General features: G+C 36.7%; 3 protein-coding genes across 3 annotated transcripts in view; 1 reads left to right on the top strand and 2 right to left on the bottom strand.

Moving 5' to 3' along the window:
• Positions 1-588, bottom strand: part of slc5a6a (solute carrier family 5 member 6a) — a 27,597-nt gene extending 27,009 nt beyond the window's left edge. The window contains exon 1 of the mRNA XM_016487450.1: positions 426-588. The gene's annotated coding sequence lies outside the window, so the exon portion shown is untranslated. The remainder of the gene's footprint in view (positions 1-425) is intronic.
• Positions 589-3,636: 3,048 nt separating this feature from the next.
• rpl7l1 (ribosomal protein L7-like 1) lies at positions 3,637-8,931 on the bottom strand. Its single transcript, XM_016487449.1, has 6 exons — positions 8,822-8,931; positions 5,337-5,445; positions 5,093-5,256; positions 4,653-4,790; positions 4,289-4,398; positions 3,637-3,940 (listed from the first exon to the last, which is right to left on the bottom strand). Exons 1-6 carry the CDS (start codon positions 8,833-8,835, stop codon positions 3,732-3,734), a joined length of 744 nt encoding a protein of 247 aa, XP_016342935.1. The 5' UTR covers positions 8,836-8,931; the 3' UTR covers positions 3,637-3,731.
• A 6,070-nt stretch (positions 8,932-15,001) lies between these two features.
• The window catches only part of LOC107689458 (nuclear receptor coactivator 1), a 70,136-nt gene continuing 67,416 nt past the window's right edge, over positions 15,002-17,721 (top strand). The window contains exon 1 of the mRNA XM_016487454.1: positions 15,002-15,468. The gene's annotated coding sequence lies outside the window, so the exon portion shown is untranslated. The remainder of the gene's footprint in view (positions 15,469-17,721) is intronic.

Raw genomic sequence — 17,721 nt, 5'->3', positions numbered from 1 at the left:
AGAGAGAGAGAGAGAGAGAGAGAGAGAGAGAGAGAGAGAGAGAGAGAGGCTTCGAATATTCATAGTTAGATAAGTTATAGATATCACCCGATGTAAAGAAAATCTACGAAGAGCTGCATCCGACAGCTACAACGTAGCTGGATGACTGTGTCCTTTACATGCAATAGCTGCGGAGAATACCGCGATGCCTGAAGGAAATTACATACTGATGTAAAAGGGTGACACTGTTTCGTCACGACAGAGCAAAACGTGCGCTACCCACCAGAACATACGCTTGTGTACGCTGCGACGCAAATAAATAGAACGCTCCCATTGTAATCAACGAAGCTGCCTAGGCTGCCGCGCGCGATGTGCTCTGGCAGTTTAGGCAGTGCCTTTTAGCGACCTTATCATTCATTCTGCTCAGCCATCATGTATTATCTTACCTTGGTCAGAGTTCATCCGATGAATAACGAGTGATGAATGGAGAAAGGCTTAAAGCAGTCTCGGTTCAGACCACCCCTTCTCCTACTCTCCTTGACATCACAGTAAAGGTTGCCGCTCCATAGTATGGAAGGCTAGTTGATACACATGTGCTTCCGACGTCACGCTGAAACGTCACCATGCCGCTACCTCACTCGCGGCTCTCATAAAGTGATCATCCGTACTTCCCGAGGGGGAAAAAACTCTCAGAATGTGTTATACATGTTGAAAATTAAAATTAATAATTCAGTCATTCATTCATGTAAAACAAAAACTCACTCACGACGTATTTTAATGAGAAACGTTCACATTCACAAAATTAAATGGTCTGACTTAAATATGATTTCTAGCTTTATTGAGTTTAAAGGTAAAAAATATATTAGAGCCTACAAAATTATTATATATATATGTGTGTGTGTGTGTGTGTGTGTGTGTGTGTGTTTGTAATGTACAGAATACAATAGGCACTTTTATATACATAAAACTATTTTCCTTTATTACATATATGTGATGTAATAAAGGAATCACAATATATATAAAACTATTTTCTCTTTCAATATTATTACTTATGTAAAACATTACTAATTATTATTATTATTGTATTGTACTCTGGCACTGGTTTATTAAGGGTTTATTGTTATAGGTTTTTTTTTTTTTTTTACTTTTGAATGAATATTTCTCATTTTATTGTTCTTGAATAGAGCATTATTAAAAAAACTAACTCATGACTCAAAAGTCAAATTACTATCATTATATACAGCGGATAAAATAAGTATTGAACACATCACCATTTTTCTCAGTAAATATCTGCTAGTGAGTGACGCCGCGTGGTACCATCACAGAGAGGCTCAAAATCACTTTCCAGAACGTTCTCGTTCACCATTCCTGGCTGGTGGAATGATCTTCTCACCCCTATCTGGAATGCTGAATCTCTGACAATTTTCAAGCGACAGCTGAAAACTCATCTCTTTCGACGCTATTTGACTTCATCCTAAATTTAAAAAAAACTTTGTCTTTCTCTTTATTTATTCCTTCCCTTTCTAGCTTTATGTGAACAATGCCTAAAACTTGGTATCACGAGCACTTCCTGTGTCTGTTTGCCTCTTTAAGAAGAATCACTTTATATTGTACATGCTAATTCCAGGTCTTTCTGAAGCTCTCCACAAGTGATCCTTGGCTCTTAGACAACTCTTCTGATAATTATTTTCACAGAAATCTTGCGAGGAGCACCTGGTCATGGCGGCCGGTTTATGGTGAAATGATGTTCTTTCCACTTCCGGATTATGGCCCCAACAGTGCTCACTGGAACATTCAGAAGTATAGAAATCCTTCTGTAACCAATGCCAGGTTTTGCAACAATAAGGTTGCGAAGGTCTTGAGAAAGCTCTTTACTTTTACCCATCATGAAATGTTTCTTGTGTGACACGTTGTTTCATGAGACACCTTTTTATAGGCCATCAGTTGGGACTGAACCAGCTAATATTAATTTCCGCTGACAAGGGGCAGGATTGCTTTCTAATTACTGATAGACTTCAGCTAAAGATGATGACTGATTAGATTTCAGCTGGTGTCTTGGCTTTTCATGCCTTTTTGCACCTCCCTTCCTTCATGTTTTCAATACTTTTTCCATGTCATTCTACTTTATTACACAGAACTTAATTTCTGAATTTATTTGTTTTGTTTTCTTTGTATGCATGGATTACCTGGATTGTTACCGGCATCTGGTGAAAACTTCATGTCAACAGAACCATAGAAATATATTTACTGAGAAAAATGGTGGTGTTCAATACTCCGGTCTGCTCCGGAGGCCCACACCATCACCGACCCCCACTACTGCATCTCGCCCACAGCGGAGGCGCCACAAGCGGCGTGAGAGGAAGCAGAAGAGGGGCAAGCGCGGAGGTATCCGGGCTAGGCTAGCGGCTAACCCACACAAGCCAGCTATCCCCACCATCGTACTGGCTAACGTACGCTGTTTGGACAATAAACTGGACTACATCCGACTACTACGCTCAACTCAGAGGACTGTAAGAGACTGTTGTGTTTTTGTGTTCACGGAAACATGGCTCAACAACAGCAATTCTGTGTGTATGTGCTGTACATGTGGAAGAATTGACAATAAAGCAGACTTGACTTGACTTGACTTCCTTTTACCCGCTGTATATATATATATATATAGTAAAAGTTTGTAATTATTTTATTTTAGACATGTTTGTAATGTACAGAATACAATAGGCACTTTGAAAACCAAATATCTCATCCTTTATAAATAATAATGTGATAATGTGATGTAATAAAGGTATAACAATATATATATAATTATTTTCTCTTTAAATATTATTACTAATCTTTTTTTTTTTTTTTTTTTTTAAGTATCTTTTCTTTGGTTTTGAATAAAATAACTCACTCATGAAAAAACTCCATAGTTTTGGTGCTGCATAGCCCAAAAATTGCAGTGTAATGTCACACTGCAAAATCATGTTTATTGACAAGGTCAAACTTTACAAGTGAGCCCTTGCTTCAGTGTGATTGGTAGACTGACATTGACTAGTTACATCTGGTGATTCTTTTACTCCCTTCCATAAAGACAACAGAATTTATTACTCCTACTTTATCTTATAATTAATGTAATTCCTACCTTCCTGAATTTTTTTTTGAATGTTATTTTTGAGCGCTTCACCTTGACCCTCAAAAGCTTTCAGTATGAATATGAAGCTAAGCCCCGGTCACATTAAACTTTGAGCACACAAAATTTCTTCATACATTGCAACTGTCATGATATGCTGTCAGGCGCTGCAGCGTCTTTTAAAAACTTAAATTCACCACATAACAATAAACCCAAAATGTAAAAACATACAACCTTCTCCACTTTTAAGTAGTTTTAAATGTATGCTTTCACCGTCATGCCGTGACGTATCAATATTCTGTTGGTCACATGTTTTCATGTGATACAAATTCGCAGGTCAGAATTCGCCAAACTTAAACTTTGGAACACAAAGAAATGCGAAACTTCTTCACATGAGCTTGCATTTCTGCTCTTCCAAATTCACATATGTACAAATGGAAGTCAGTAGAACGAAAAGTTTAGTGTGACCGCTAAAAGGGAATGGAGCATAGGTACATAATTACTTCTGAAAATAACCTATTTTCAAAAAAGCTTATGAAAAAAAAGTGTGAAATTTTCAATCGTTTAATAAAAATTATAGACAATAACCTTTACAGTCAAGGAAATATGGTGACAAAACAGCAGTCCATAAAAGTCTGTTAGCTCAGTTGAGTTTCCTGATGATTGTGTTTATGTCTTCGGCTCTGGGTCCAGGATCACCAACATCTTTCAGCAGTCCAACTTTGTCTTTAGCAGCATGTCTTGGTACTGACAAACGGAACGGACACAGAAAGTTGTTTACCACCTTGAAGTTCTTTCCAGCAGAATAGATCTCGTGAATAAGGTCCTCCAAACAGATGATCCCATATTGTCCTTGAGATACAAACAAAAGAAACCCGTTCAGAATATACATTTCATTAAAATGTTTAATCGTCAGTATGAATATGAAAGACTGTTAGACACTTATACCATCACAGAATATCAAAGAATTTATTTTACTTCTGTGCATTTCGAATATTTACACAAATTCCCATTTTCCACAAAGGATTGCTACCAGGTTCACTGCCTCGTTTAAAAAAAAAACAAAAAAAAAACCTCCATGCAAAAGTTTATTACATGAATCCTTTTGCTTGTTAAAGTTCATTCTTAACGTTTTGTTAGGTACCTCAAAATGCCCAATCTCCCACTGAATGAAATGCATCTACCATGTCAATGACTTACCGAGATGCTGCTCTATGAGTGTATTGTCGGTCAGAGGAATCCTTCTCTTGTCAATCCTCGCCAGACCTCTTTTTAATATGAGCTCACGGACTGATTTCAAATTGGGATATCTGTTAAGAGATCACAACAATAAATCAAACAAGTGAAAGTCAATAAAAGACAGAACACTGCCAGCTCTTTAAATAAAAAAAAATACATCTAAAAACCTGGAATATTCCACATGACTTTTGCTCAGTTTTTGTCCTGATTTAGTGTGGATGAGTCAACAATAGTTGCTGAAAGTCAAAGCCAATCTGCAGATCTGGTGTTTTTAAAACCTATTCAGATGTTTTTCATGTTAAATGACCATTATATGATTACTCACCCCCACACAACATAAGGTTCCACTGTCTTAAGCATTTTTATAGAAGCCTTGCTGACTTTCACAAAGGTGCCACTAAAGATCTTCCTCAGCCTCAGCATCTGAATGGCCTTCATCACTTTGGGGCTCACGCCTTTGATCCTAACAAGCAATCATGCGAGAAAATTAAAAACATATTCAAGCAGATGTGGAAAGGTACAATTCACTCAAAAATTCAAATTATTTCACTCATTCATCTTACTTTCAATCATTTCACATAAGTAGATATTTTGACCAATTGTTTACTGGTTTTGTCCACAGAATGAATGTTGGTTGAGTCTAATGCACTTTATGTTCCATCAGGTGTAGAATAACATGAAGGTGAGTAAATGACGAGAGAATTGTCATTTTTGGGAGAACTACCCCTTTAACCTCATTATGAATGATGAATAAGTTGACCATACTCTCTGATGCGGACAGCAAACACCAGGCTGTTCTTTGCTGGGGGCATGGGCGGCAGAGGTCTCTGTTTGAGTCTGGCGAGTCGTGTCTCATCTCGATTCCTCCTCTTGCTGTTTTTCAAAAACTCCTCCAAGCGCTTAAACTTCAAGGGAATTCCTTTTTGGACCTGGTGAAGTTCACAATTTCAATTTTTTTCTGAAGCAATAATTGGACTATAACAGCAGGTTACAAAGGAGGAATTCTCACTTTTCTCTTCTGCTGTAACGCAAGTTTGGCTTGAGTAGCTTTGATAGCCTGGTACGCCTTGCGTTTCTTGAGAAGATTCTCAGGAACAAGCTTGATTACTTTCTCGGTTCTGAACAAAAGACATTAAATATGCACAATTTTTTTTATTAAGAATTCATTCTAAATGTACAAAATAAAAAGGACAGATATGCTTAAAACTGGGCACTTTCTGTTTCGATATAACCCCAAGTACATAGTACACCTGCATTATGATAGGAATTGTTATTGTTTTTAAACTTTGCCACAAACCCCCTTAAGGAATTCAGCAAAGTAACTAAATGTCATGTCATACATAAGCAAAACTCACTTTGTTTGTTGTCTTTATATTAAATACATATTGCTGTTGATAATTCAACAACAAAAAAAAAAATCTCCACCTAACTTTTCTACTAAGACTCCTCTGATGTTGTGCTTTGCAGTTCTGCAGGAATGAATGACATCAAAACCTAGAAGACTAATTCACCCTGGATTCCCTCAAGATTTTCCTATGGGGTTTTATAACAGGGTTTTTCAATTTATGAGTAAAATAAGCTCTGTGGTTACCAAAAGTTGACCATTGATTCCTAATCCTGGTCCTGGAGAACCCCCAAAGCTGCACATTCTCCTTAATCACCTGACTCAACTCATCAGCTCATTAATGAAAAAAAAATGTGCAGTGTTGAGGGTTCTCCAGAACCACAATTGGGAACCACTGATGTAAACGAAACGTTGTTAGTTACTTATTAAAAACATACAAATGTACCTAATCTACATATATTATTGTCCGGTTCTGATCTTTTGTACATTAAATATGGAGCTGTTTAACCCCTTCAAAGGATGTACCAAAGTGGAGCATAACCGATGTCACTATGAAATGAATATTAAAATGAAATAAAATGCCAACAGTCAAAATGCACAGGTTAGCTGATAACCTTAAAAGCCCATAGCTATTATGTGACGTCCAGCATAAACCCTATAAAGTCAGATTTAAGCGCTTCATCGGCTGCGTTTACACTTGGCATTAACATGCGATCACCGTGATCTGATCAAGCAGATCACGGTCCACACGAACGCGGTTATTTTTAAAACCGCAGCTTAGGGCTGCACGATTAATCGCATGCGATATTTAATGCGCATCTTGTCAGAAAGCCGGTTCTGTAATCAGCGTAAATCTCCATCACCTGCGGGCTTTCACATTGAGCAGCATTAACTACACAGAGCCGTTGTTCACTGATGAGCAGCGCAAAAAATCGCGCGAATATGAACGTGGTTTAGCGCAGCTCGTCAGTGAACAACGGCTCTGTACCGCTGATTACAGAACCGGCTTTCTGACAAGATGCGCGTTAAATATCGCATGCGATTAATCGTGCAGCCCTACCGCAGCTTGTTCTACGCGATTAGGCTGTTCGTCCACACGCAAGCGCAGCACCAGTTCATTGAAACCGAACATTTTTGAAAACTCCTGCCAGGGTGAAGATTTTCAAAAACTCCAGTTGCAGAGTTATCGTGTAGACAACGAAACAGAGGAGATTTTGGGTTGTGACGTCGGCGCCTGCGCTGTTATCTCCGCCTACTGGAGACTTCTTCAGGCTTCTGATTGGCCAACATGTACGAGACTCGAACCCGCAACCTTTGGGTTACGAGTCCGACTCTCTAACCATTAGGCCACGACTTCCCCGTAAACATGGCTTTACAGTTAAGATTATATCGCCACCTGTTGGTTTGGCATGCTCTTGGCAGTGCTTCATAGCATACGATTGCGTTTTCATGTGGACAGAGATTTTTTTAAAAACGGAAGGAAAAACTCTGTTTATAATGGAAATTTTGATTCTTTCAAGAGATTCGTTCATTTTCAGTTCGTTCACCAAAATGATTCGTTCAGAGATTTCTTCATATTACATAAATACGCCAGCAGGTGGCGAAAAAGAGTGTCTTATCTGTTGTCTTAAGTCAACGAACGTATTCACTTATTACCAAAACAAAATGATTTGGCTTTATTAAAACATGTGCATAATCTACTCATTAAATAGATAAAGTCTAAATAAGTTGTTCAGATGACCAAAGCACAAGGTTTTCTTGCATAACTAACATTTGTATTTGTTTGGTCAGACATTTACACATTCATAAATCGGGGATTAAATGTTGAGTTATGTTCTGTATGCTAAATATGAATATATAAACAAGTTTATGTGCACAGTACCTATAACTGTGCTTTGCATCCGCTTTCTGCTGATTGCTGATCGTTGCTGACATGCTAAATGGCCGACTGACCCGGTACACTCTCATTCATTTCGGTCACGAACGAGATATGTACCAGTTCAGTCATTTCATTCACGAACGACATGTATCAGTTCGGTCATCTCGTTCACGAACGAGATGATCTCTTGATCTCGTTCAGACTCAAAAGAAACTTGTTCAGTGAAGGGCGTATTCGTTCACTACATTCAACAAATCACATGCTCCGTCACATCTCAAACTCGAGGTTTAGTCATTCTTTGACAGGATGAAACCAGTGTTGCCAATTTAGCTACTTTGTAGCTAGATTTAGTGACTTCCCCGCCCCTTTTGAGACTTTTTTCAACAGTTTAGGGACAAATATAGCAACTGCTTGGCCAAACCTTATCTAAGTTCTCATCTTGCCCACTGATCTACATTCATCTTTATATAGATCAGTGAATTTGCCATTGTGATGTCATCTAGTGACATTTAGCTACCAGTTTTAGCTACTTTCAATTGAAAGCAGTTGGCAACACAGGATGAAACAGTCCACAGAGCTACCCGGTTCACTGATCTGCGCATGCGCTGCCAATAGCGCCGCGCTGCTCTGGAGGGAGATATTTAAGTGAACGAGAAATATGAGTCAATGGATTACGTGAACGAGAACGATTCGTTCACCAAAAAGATTCGTTCAAAAAGAACGATTCGTTCACGAACGTAACACTAGTGTGGACATGGCAGATCCGATCACAATGCGTCCTCGACTACCTCTCTAGCCATCGTCACATATGGGATCGTGAGGTCAAAAGACATAAACGTGCATTTTTTTAAATAAAACTAATGCTGAATATCATAACGTTAATGCAAATAAACTCGAGCAAGTTTTCTCCATACTGCCAACTTCCTTAACGCCACAACAACAAATTCCGCATTTTCACATCTAAAACAAATATCTACACATTACAGTATCAAAAAAACTGTTAGTACTAAAGAGAAGAGTTGAAAACAAACAGGACTTATCAGGAGTATTAATATGGCCTCTGACATCAGTTCAGAGAGGCTGTAGCTCCAGTGAAAACAAGCTCTACTAAACCCCCGTAAACTTTTCTTTACACACCATCCGTAAAAAAATAACTATAATAAAAAAGTAACGACATCCCATAAGTACTAAAAATGAAAAATATGAAAGAAACTTTCAGATGTTCATCGCCGATTGTTTAGGATTTTTTTTGTAAAGTCCAAATACGCACCCTGACTCTGCCATCGCGTTTGCTGTCGCGCGGAGATGACGTGGCTTCTTCGTCTTCTTTTAGGATTTAATGGCGGTTGGCGAGCAAATTAAAGGTGCATTCCCGCCACCTACTGGAAAGGAGTGTGCTCACAATGGATAGGAAGTTTAGAAACAAGAACTACTTGCAAGAAAAAAAAAAAAAAACACAACAAACCCCGGCATCCTAAATCCTATTAATCAATCCTGTTTCCTTTAAATAATAATAATAATAAACTAATTCTCGATAGCGGTCCATCTCCTAACAGAACCTGGAGTGACAGATAATTTATTTCCAAATATCTTAAAGCTTGACTTAGCTGGAAACGTTCTCTTTCATAAGCCTCACATTTTATAAGTACATGTTCTACAGTTTCTGCTAACCCACATTTGTCACAATCTCCATTGTTTGCGGAACGATGTATGTTAAAAGCACACGTCCAGTTTTGTGTGAGTGAAGGAAATCCGCTTGGGAGTGGAGAGATTCGTCTTCGCGCACATGGATCACCGTAACATTATGCGCTCTCGACATTGTCATTAAGCTCACACTATAGAAACCGCCTAAAATTAGAAATTTACTAAAAACAAGCCTATGGCAAGACATCTGGTAGGGGGGGGGCACCTGGGGTGGCCAGCCAAATTTCAGGGGGGGCCGGTGCCAACCAATGGATCAACCATCTCGCCCATCTCTACATGAACTGCTGATAAAGGGGATGATCTAAGAGCTCCGCAACAAATTCTCATTGCTTGTGATTGTATTGCCTCTAATTATAAAAGTTGTGTATTAGATGCAGAGCTATATACTATACTACCACAATCAATAGCCGATCTTATCAGAGCACAATATATTCTTTTAAGGGACTGTCAGCAAGCTCCCCGATCAACTCCCGCTAGACATCTCATGACATTTAACGCCTTTTTGCATTTGTCCACCAACTTCTGGATATTTGGATTTTAAAATTCAGTTTCAAATCCATCCATATTCCTAGAAAACGAACAACTGATGTTTGCTCCAACTCTTGTCCATACATTTTAATACTAACTGTAGAATTGATTCTTCTTTTAGCAAAACATATCGCCTGAGTTTTTGCTACAGAAAAACGGAAACCCCATTCATTAGCCCAATTCTCTACATTATTAACAGCAGTCTGCATACACTTTTCCACAACGCACCATCATCTGCATACAACAATCTGTAAACTGTAAAAATGTCATTAATCATTCAATTAAACAGAATTTGACTGCTAACGTTACCCTGAGGTGTTCCATTCTCTATTGTATGTATCTGAGAAAAAGCAGTATACCCACTCTTACTTGTATAGTTCTATTGAACAAGAAATTCCTGATCCAGTTATACATTCTTCCTTTAATCTAATTTAATTAAAAGTCCCTCTTTCCACATCATATCATAGGCCTTTTCAACATCAAAAATACCCCGACTAAAACATTTCAGATTCCAAGTATCCATTGTGTTACGCCCTTTTCTAAAACCACTTTGGTATGGTGATAAGACATTTTTCTTCTCAATGACATATACCAGTCTACTCATCAGTTTGCACAAATTAGATGTTAAAGCTATGGGCCTGTAGTTAGTTGGCTGCGTATGGTCCTTGCCTGGTTTTGCAACTGGCATTATAATCCCATGCTTCCAGTCAGCTGGTAACTTTCCTGACTCCCAAACCTTATTAAAAGGGCTCAAGATTAAATCTAATGATGCTTCTGATAGATGGTTTCCCATCTCATAACGGATGTCATCTCAGCCTGGAGAAGTTTGTTTAACCCCTGCAAGCGCTTTTTTCAGTTCATACCAGGTTAATTCTGAATCCAACGTACATCCAGGTGGTCCTTTATTCTCCAATAAATTAGGCTATTTACTTAGAATCTGGTCCCTATTTTTCTTTAAATCCTCTGATAAATTTGAGTTACTATGCACTTTAACGAATGTTTCTGCAAACACCTCTGCTTTTCCGCTTTCAGATCAAATTTGTCTATTATTATATATTAAACCATGTATGTTGCAATCTATTTGTATCCCTCCCATCTTTCTTATCATACTCCATACTTCATTAATTTCAATGTCTTCACCAATACTTTTACAAAATTCCCTCCAATAATTTCTTTTAGAAGTCCGAATTACTCTTCTCACTATAGCCTGTGCCCTTTTATAATAAACTAAATCATTAAAGTTAAGTGACATTCTTACCCTCTTGAGGGCTTTATTTCTCCTTATAATTGCCTCATTACACTCCTCATTCCACCATGGCACAGCTTTCCTCCTGCTGCTTGCCTTCTTCTTACCTATTACTTCTACAGCTGTACTCTGAAGAACCTCACATATTTTATTATTAAAAACATAGACATCTATCATAAAATTACTAATTTCCTTCATTTTGCTTTCACATACCTCCTTATACTTATCCCAGTTGGCTGATTTAAACCTCCACTTTGGTATTCTTTCCCCCACCTTTTGAGCTATATCTACTCCCACTTTACTGCAAATAGGAAAATGATCACGTACTACATTATGATGACAACGTCATAACAAAAAATCTTCCTGTCTAATAAGCTGTCCCACCTCCGGTCTGCAGGGTGTTAATCAAACATTCACACTTTTTTAACTTTGCTTTTATTTTTGGCCTGTTTTTATATCCTCAATCTGGCCAAAATTATCAAGCTTTCTCCTTCCCTCTGGATTTCTCCTCTGCGTTCATATTTACTCAATTAATTCAATACACAATTTGGAATTATTGATATCTGTGAAAGTGATATGATATCTGTGGTGGAGTGGGGTATGAATGGTTATGAACGAATCAATGAAACGCATTTGTCTGTTTCACTCCGTCTCGAATCGCTGTAAATTCGATTCACTTTCAACTGGTTTTTTTAGTCTCGAGCAAGACTACGACATTCACATTACATGATTTGACTGATTTTTACGTAGAAAGGGCGACAGTGCACCGCATTAAAATAAATTATCATTCATGTTTTCATAACCGCTGGCCAAATTCAAAAACGAAACTAAAATTAAATCATCTTTGAAAGCAAGGGGGCCCCCTGGTGTTCAGGCCCCCATACCCTGAGCGACCGCGCTCTCTAGCCCATAGATATATGGCAAGCCATTTTAGCATTAAATACTCCTTGCTGTACAAGTCATAATTTAGTTTTGACTAGTCAAAATTCCAGTTCCAGTTATCTATTCTGCAATTTTGACTCGTCGTAATTGGAATTAAGATATCTACAATGTGATTATGACTAGTCATTATATGCATTCGAGATATCTACAATGCTATTACGACTAGTCGTATTGTTCCATTGACTTCCATTGGAAAATATTTTCGGATATCTACAAAAGAGTTTTGACTAGTAGAAATTGTAATCAACGATATCTATATTTGATTTTGTACTAGGCATAACTCTAATTAGAGATATCTCAAATTACAACTCTACTAGTGGTAATTAAATTAGAGATATCTCTAACTGAATTAACACTAGTAAAAATTATAATTCAAGGTATCTCTAACTGGTGTTTGACTAGTCATAATCATATTGCAGATATCTTTAATTCATGATTTCTTAAAGATATCCAAAATACATTTGTAGATATCTGAAAGTAATTTATTACTAGTCAAATTACAGTTGTAGATATCTTGAATTGGATTTTTGACTAGGCAAAACTTAATAAGAGATATCTTGAATTGGAATTCTTCCTAGTCAAAACTCATTTAAAGATATCTGCAATTTAATTATGGATATCTCAATCTGATTTTTGACTAGTTAGATCTTTCTTTGGAGATATCTGCATTTAGCTTTGTGACTAGGAAGAATTTCAATGTAGATATCTGGAATTAACAATGTGACTAGTCAAAATTCCTTTATAGATATCTAAAATGTGCATGCAAATGCACCTTTGCTTAGCCCCACCTTAAACATTTTATTAATCAATCCTACCTTGGAAACTGTTGTCAGCCGTCATTTTGTCTAAGAGTTGTATAATAAAGGTCCTGCGTCTTTAGGTCATTTTAAACTGTTTTATACAGAAGTAATTCAAAAGTATGGAAATAAAAATGTAGCTGGAGCATGTGGGCTATACAGAGAGGACTCTGATAGGCTTTTGTCCTTTTCTATATCGTAATGTTGAGACGTGTGTGCTGTGGATTAAATTGTGTTAGACTTTATTTACAAACGAACACATGTAAAATCAGTAGCTAAGGATTTGTATAGGCCTCATGTCAGCTGTTGCAACATTTGATATAATGTTAAAAGAATACATTGGCGCTCATCATTGAACACAGCAGAATATCATCATCATGGATCTCTTGCTTTAATACAATACAATACTCCCACCTTGTGGGCTACTTCCTATGGAAGCGCTCCGCCACTAAATAAAAAAATAATAAATAAACAAATAGCGACTTTTTACCTCACAATTCTGACTTTTTTTCTCAGAATTGCGAGATATTATGAAGCATCGTTCTTGTCCGTCATGCATTTATTTGTACTATTTTTCATGTTTTTGTTGTATAATTCCATTGTTCTCCATTATGTCTAAATATATAATAAATAAATTCAGTCGAGCAGTTTGCGGTTTTCTGCATTTATTGAACATTAGTTCTGTTTTGCACCATGGTTCAATTAAAATCACAGAGCTATACATACATGCACGCTGAAGACCTTTTACCACATATGGCTGCATCCAGATATTATTTAATAATCCCTGAAGCACTTTATCCAGTAGCTTTTCTCTCCGTGACAACAAAAGCAGACTTATATATGTTGTTAGCAGTTAGCACGAAACATTAGGCAGGGAGGTGCTCTGGGAGGAGCTGAGTAAATTTAGTCTCACGTCACACATCAGCAGAATCGACTAGGAGCAGGTACAATTCAGATATCTTAAAATATAATTGTGACTAGTCGAAACTGAATTAGAGATATCTCTAATTACCTTTGCGTATATGTGACGCGTCTATTGAAGATATCTATGACGTAATTACAGATATCTTCAATGGAGTTTTGACTAGTCATAAAGTATTTAGATATATCTCTAATCAGATTTCTTACTAGTGCAATTATAAATGCAGATATCTCTAATTATCATTCTGACTAGTCAAATTATAATTATGACTAGCCGAATTACAATTGTAACTATCTGAAATATATTTTATGGATAGTCAAACTAAAGTTTTAAAGGGGTCATATGATGCTTTTTTAAAGATAATTATTTTGTAAATTTAAAAAAACAACAACAAATTAAATTCAAGTTAAATGTATCTTTATCTTGTGTGTTTTCTGCAATGAATCACACTCAAAATACAAGTTTAGGGAGATGGAGTAAGTTAGTAACCACAACTGGCCAATAGCGTACAAAAAGACCTTCTTGTTGATCTTCCTACAGATTAGGGTGTTTAACTCCTAGATATGTATAGATTCCCCATTCGACGGCTCCAGGCACGTAGATGCCACTGCCATCTTGGAACGGTCAACTTGACGTCATTCACCATACTGTAGGTTCTTACAGAGCCGTTGAGCCGTTCTGTGCAGGATTGTGGCATCTTTCGAATATTCAGTGATTACTATGGTGAATGATATGAAGGTATTTTTGGTGCAAAACAACTGAGCGTCAGTTGTTTTGCACCAAAAATACCTTCATAGAATGACGTCAAGTTGATACGTATAGCGGCCCGTAAAAATAGTCGCTGGCGTCTACGTATATACATCTATGCTCTAGCCGTATCATTTGTGTCTTTGTGAGGACCAAATGCAGTCAAGTATAATTCAAGTTAGCTGACTTGTCCAGTATTTGGCCTAATCATCAGCTATATTGGATTTTTCTTTCATGGGAACATGTCATGTCAAAATATACAAAATTTATACAAAAATTCATACTTTATACGGACCCCCTGGCCTTATGTCAAGGACCACTAGGGGTCCACGGACCCCTGGTTGAGAAACACTGCTCTAGCCTACACTGTTGGGCCTCGTCATTGTACGTCCATACACTACGCAACCCAGTGATTCCTCAATCGCACACAAACCTGCGTAACCAATCAGATCTCCAAGTCATGCGTCGCTAAGCAACCGCCTCAAACTATGCCATAGAGATCAGCGCAGTCGCGCACCTTCTGCGTGACGTGAGCGATCCTCCTGTTTGTTTGTGTAGCTCGAGGATGAAAATGGCGGTGGGGAGAGATCAACGCGAGAATTAAACACACAAACATGCTGTCATTTGACTTGGACGACAGCAGCACTGCAGCTCCGGGAGGGAATAAAGAAATAGCTTATCGTCAACACCCGGAGTTTAATGGAGAAAAACTGCGTCCTGGTTTTAAAATAGCTACTGAAATTAGCCCGCTAACCTCGTTAGCTTAGCTAGGCTTCAACTGGAAGGTTTAACGGACACATAGCACCACAATAACGGACTTATTCTGTCAGAATAAGATGAACTGCGCTTTTCTCCACTTACCTCTCAAATGCAAGCTCAGTCGTAGGCGCTGGGCTTGTAGAAATATTTGCATCTGACTGAATGCATAACTAATCGCTCCGTCTGGCAGTATTAGCCAGCAAACACCATCCTCCAAGCCTTCTCAAAGTTCAGCGAGCATCTGTAACTTAAGAGGAGAACGGACTAAACAGGTAACTGGAATGCGTTCGTGTTTTACATTTGTTGTTGTTGAGTAAAGATCATGTGGCGGGGCTGATCCAGCTAGAGGTTACTTGATCTAAACAACCATATGCATAAACATTGCTCAGATATATGGGTTAGTTTACCAGACAGGTGGAAAAGATGTGGCGTTTACACAAACTGCTTTTCGAGTGATTAGACACGCATTTGATCTTTTCTCTTTTTCATACGGTGAAATACAGATCTGCATAGTGAGGTCAAAAGATTTAATTTGGATGCTTGCAATGTGGTTGTTGCTCATTTTACTTGGTGCATTTGGTTGAAGTGCAAGCTAATGTCATGTCGAGAGACTCAGCATGGTGATTACTGACACCAAGTTTGACAGCGTCAAATTGAATCGGCAGGCTTGAAACTGAAGTGCTTTGATTTAGCTGAGAATGCAGTTATTTTCTTTTATTTATTATTTATAAAGATTAGAATAATCTTTCAATTATTTGAGTTTAATAAAAGTAAAGATTGTCTAACAATATTCAGCTCATAAAATTAACAACAATAATAATAATTGTTGTCAGTAATAATAATAACAATAGTGAATGATTGTTATTATTAATATTGAGAATAAAATAATGATTATTTTACCAACCAATGCATTGATTTAGGGAGAGACTGCAGTTAGATCTTTAAAAAAATGGATGAGTTTAATGAGAGTAATAAGATTTTCTTACAATATTCAACTTCATAATCATAGTAATAATTATTGTTGTTATAAAGGTTATATTATTATATGGGTTATGTTATATTATTATATAGGTAATAATAATATTAATGTCATGAGGTTGATTATTCTTATAAATTATTATTATTATTATTACTGACAATAAAATGCTGATTATAAAAATAATTATTTTTCAATGATGACTGTGTAAAATCTTGTTTTCATACCTACGATTGTAGAATATTGTACATGCTATCAATGGTTCCCAGTATGTTAAAAACAAATAAAAAATATTTTAAAAAAGAATTGTTATTATTGATTTACCATCCTTGGCTGATCAGGTGCATCAAATAGGATTTTATCCTGCCTTATATTATTTTACTTGCTCTAGTGCTTTCTTTGCTTGCCACTGGAAAAAGCTTTTATACTTTTCGAAGGCCCCAAATATGCAAAGCTCGTGGTCAGAATTCACAGCTCACTGTCACCCCTCGACATTCCAGCACATATTCATATAAGCATGTCTCTTACATGAACCTGCCAGGAGAGAGATAGAAGATGTGGACTTCCTTGTTTTCAGAGTGTTTAGTTTGACTAAACCGGAGTGTGTACCTCCCTTATAACTTTAACTTTATAACCAGGGGGGTGCACATACGTTTTTCAGCCTGGTTCTCTTATGAGACCTGGAGATTTGGTTTGGTTCTCACACGGCGGCACATGGTGTGACCCATCAAATATAACAATAAACAAATAAATTAAAAATAGTGATAATATTATTGCACTTTTAGTTTTTTTAAATAAAATAATAAACTAAATAATAAAATGTGATAATACTATTTTATTTTAAAATAAAAAGGGAGTATTAAATACAAATACAATTATTTTATAGTAAACTTAAAAATAAAATGCTAATATTTTTATTATTTTTGTTACTATTATAATTTGAACCTTAATTATTATTTTTAATTTGAATTATTTTAATTTTTAATTTTCAAACTTAAAATCAGCAAGTTTTTATTTTGGCGGGTTGCCGGCAAGTAAGCTGCCGATTGTAGATGCCAGTGAATGAAATGTCACAGTTTTGCCTTTTGAAAGCTTTGAAAACTTTAGCCTAGATTTATGCTTTCAGTTTGAATATAAATTTTATACAGTACAGTGTTTTCCCTAGATTTACGTTTTTTTTTTTTTTTTCTGGACTCCTTTTTAATGGTTAAATTAAATTTTATTAATCAAAAAGCATGTGTAATAATTTGAAATCATGACACTCATACAGCAATTACTTATACAGCAGTTAACAGCAATTTATTAAAAGTGTCTCAAATTCAGTGTTTTCCTATTTATAATGAAATAAATAATTATAATCATAATTAAAATGTTTTTCTTACAAAAATAGGAACAAATATTACATGTTTAGGGCCCTATGAAATGTTTTATTTTTCCAACCTTATGTTTTATTGTAACCAAATTCTGTTTTAGCATGTCTAATTACAATACAATATATAAATCATAAGGCTATATACAATAGCCTTATGATTTTTTGGTCAGAAATTCT

Source organism: Sinocyclocheilus anshuiensis, unplaced genomic scaffold, assembly GCF_001515605.1.
Source record: "Sinocyclocheilus anshuiensis isolate Anshui unplaced genomic scaffold, SAMN03320099.WGS_v1.1 scaffold1480, whole genome shotgun sequence".
NCBI classification, from domain to species: Eukaryota; Metazoa; Chordata; class Actinopteri; order Cypriniformes; family Cyprinidae; genus Sinocyclocheilus; species Sinocyclocheilus anshuiensis.
The sequence above is the reverse complement of the archived record's forward strand: the minus strand, read 5'-3'. Positions and strand labels throughout refer to the sequence as shown.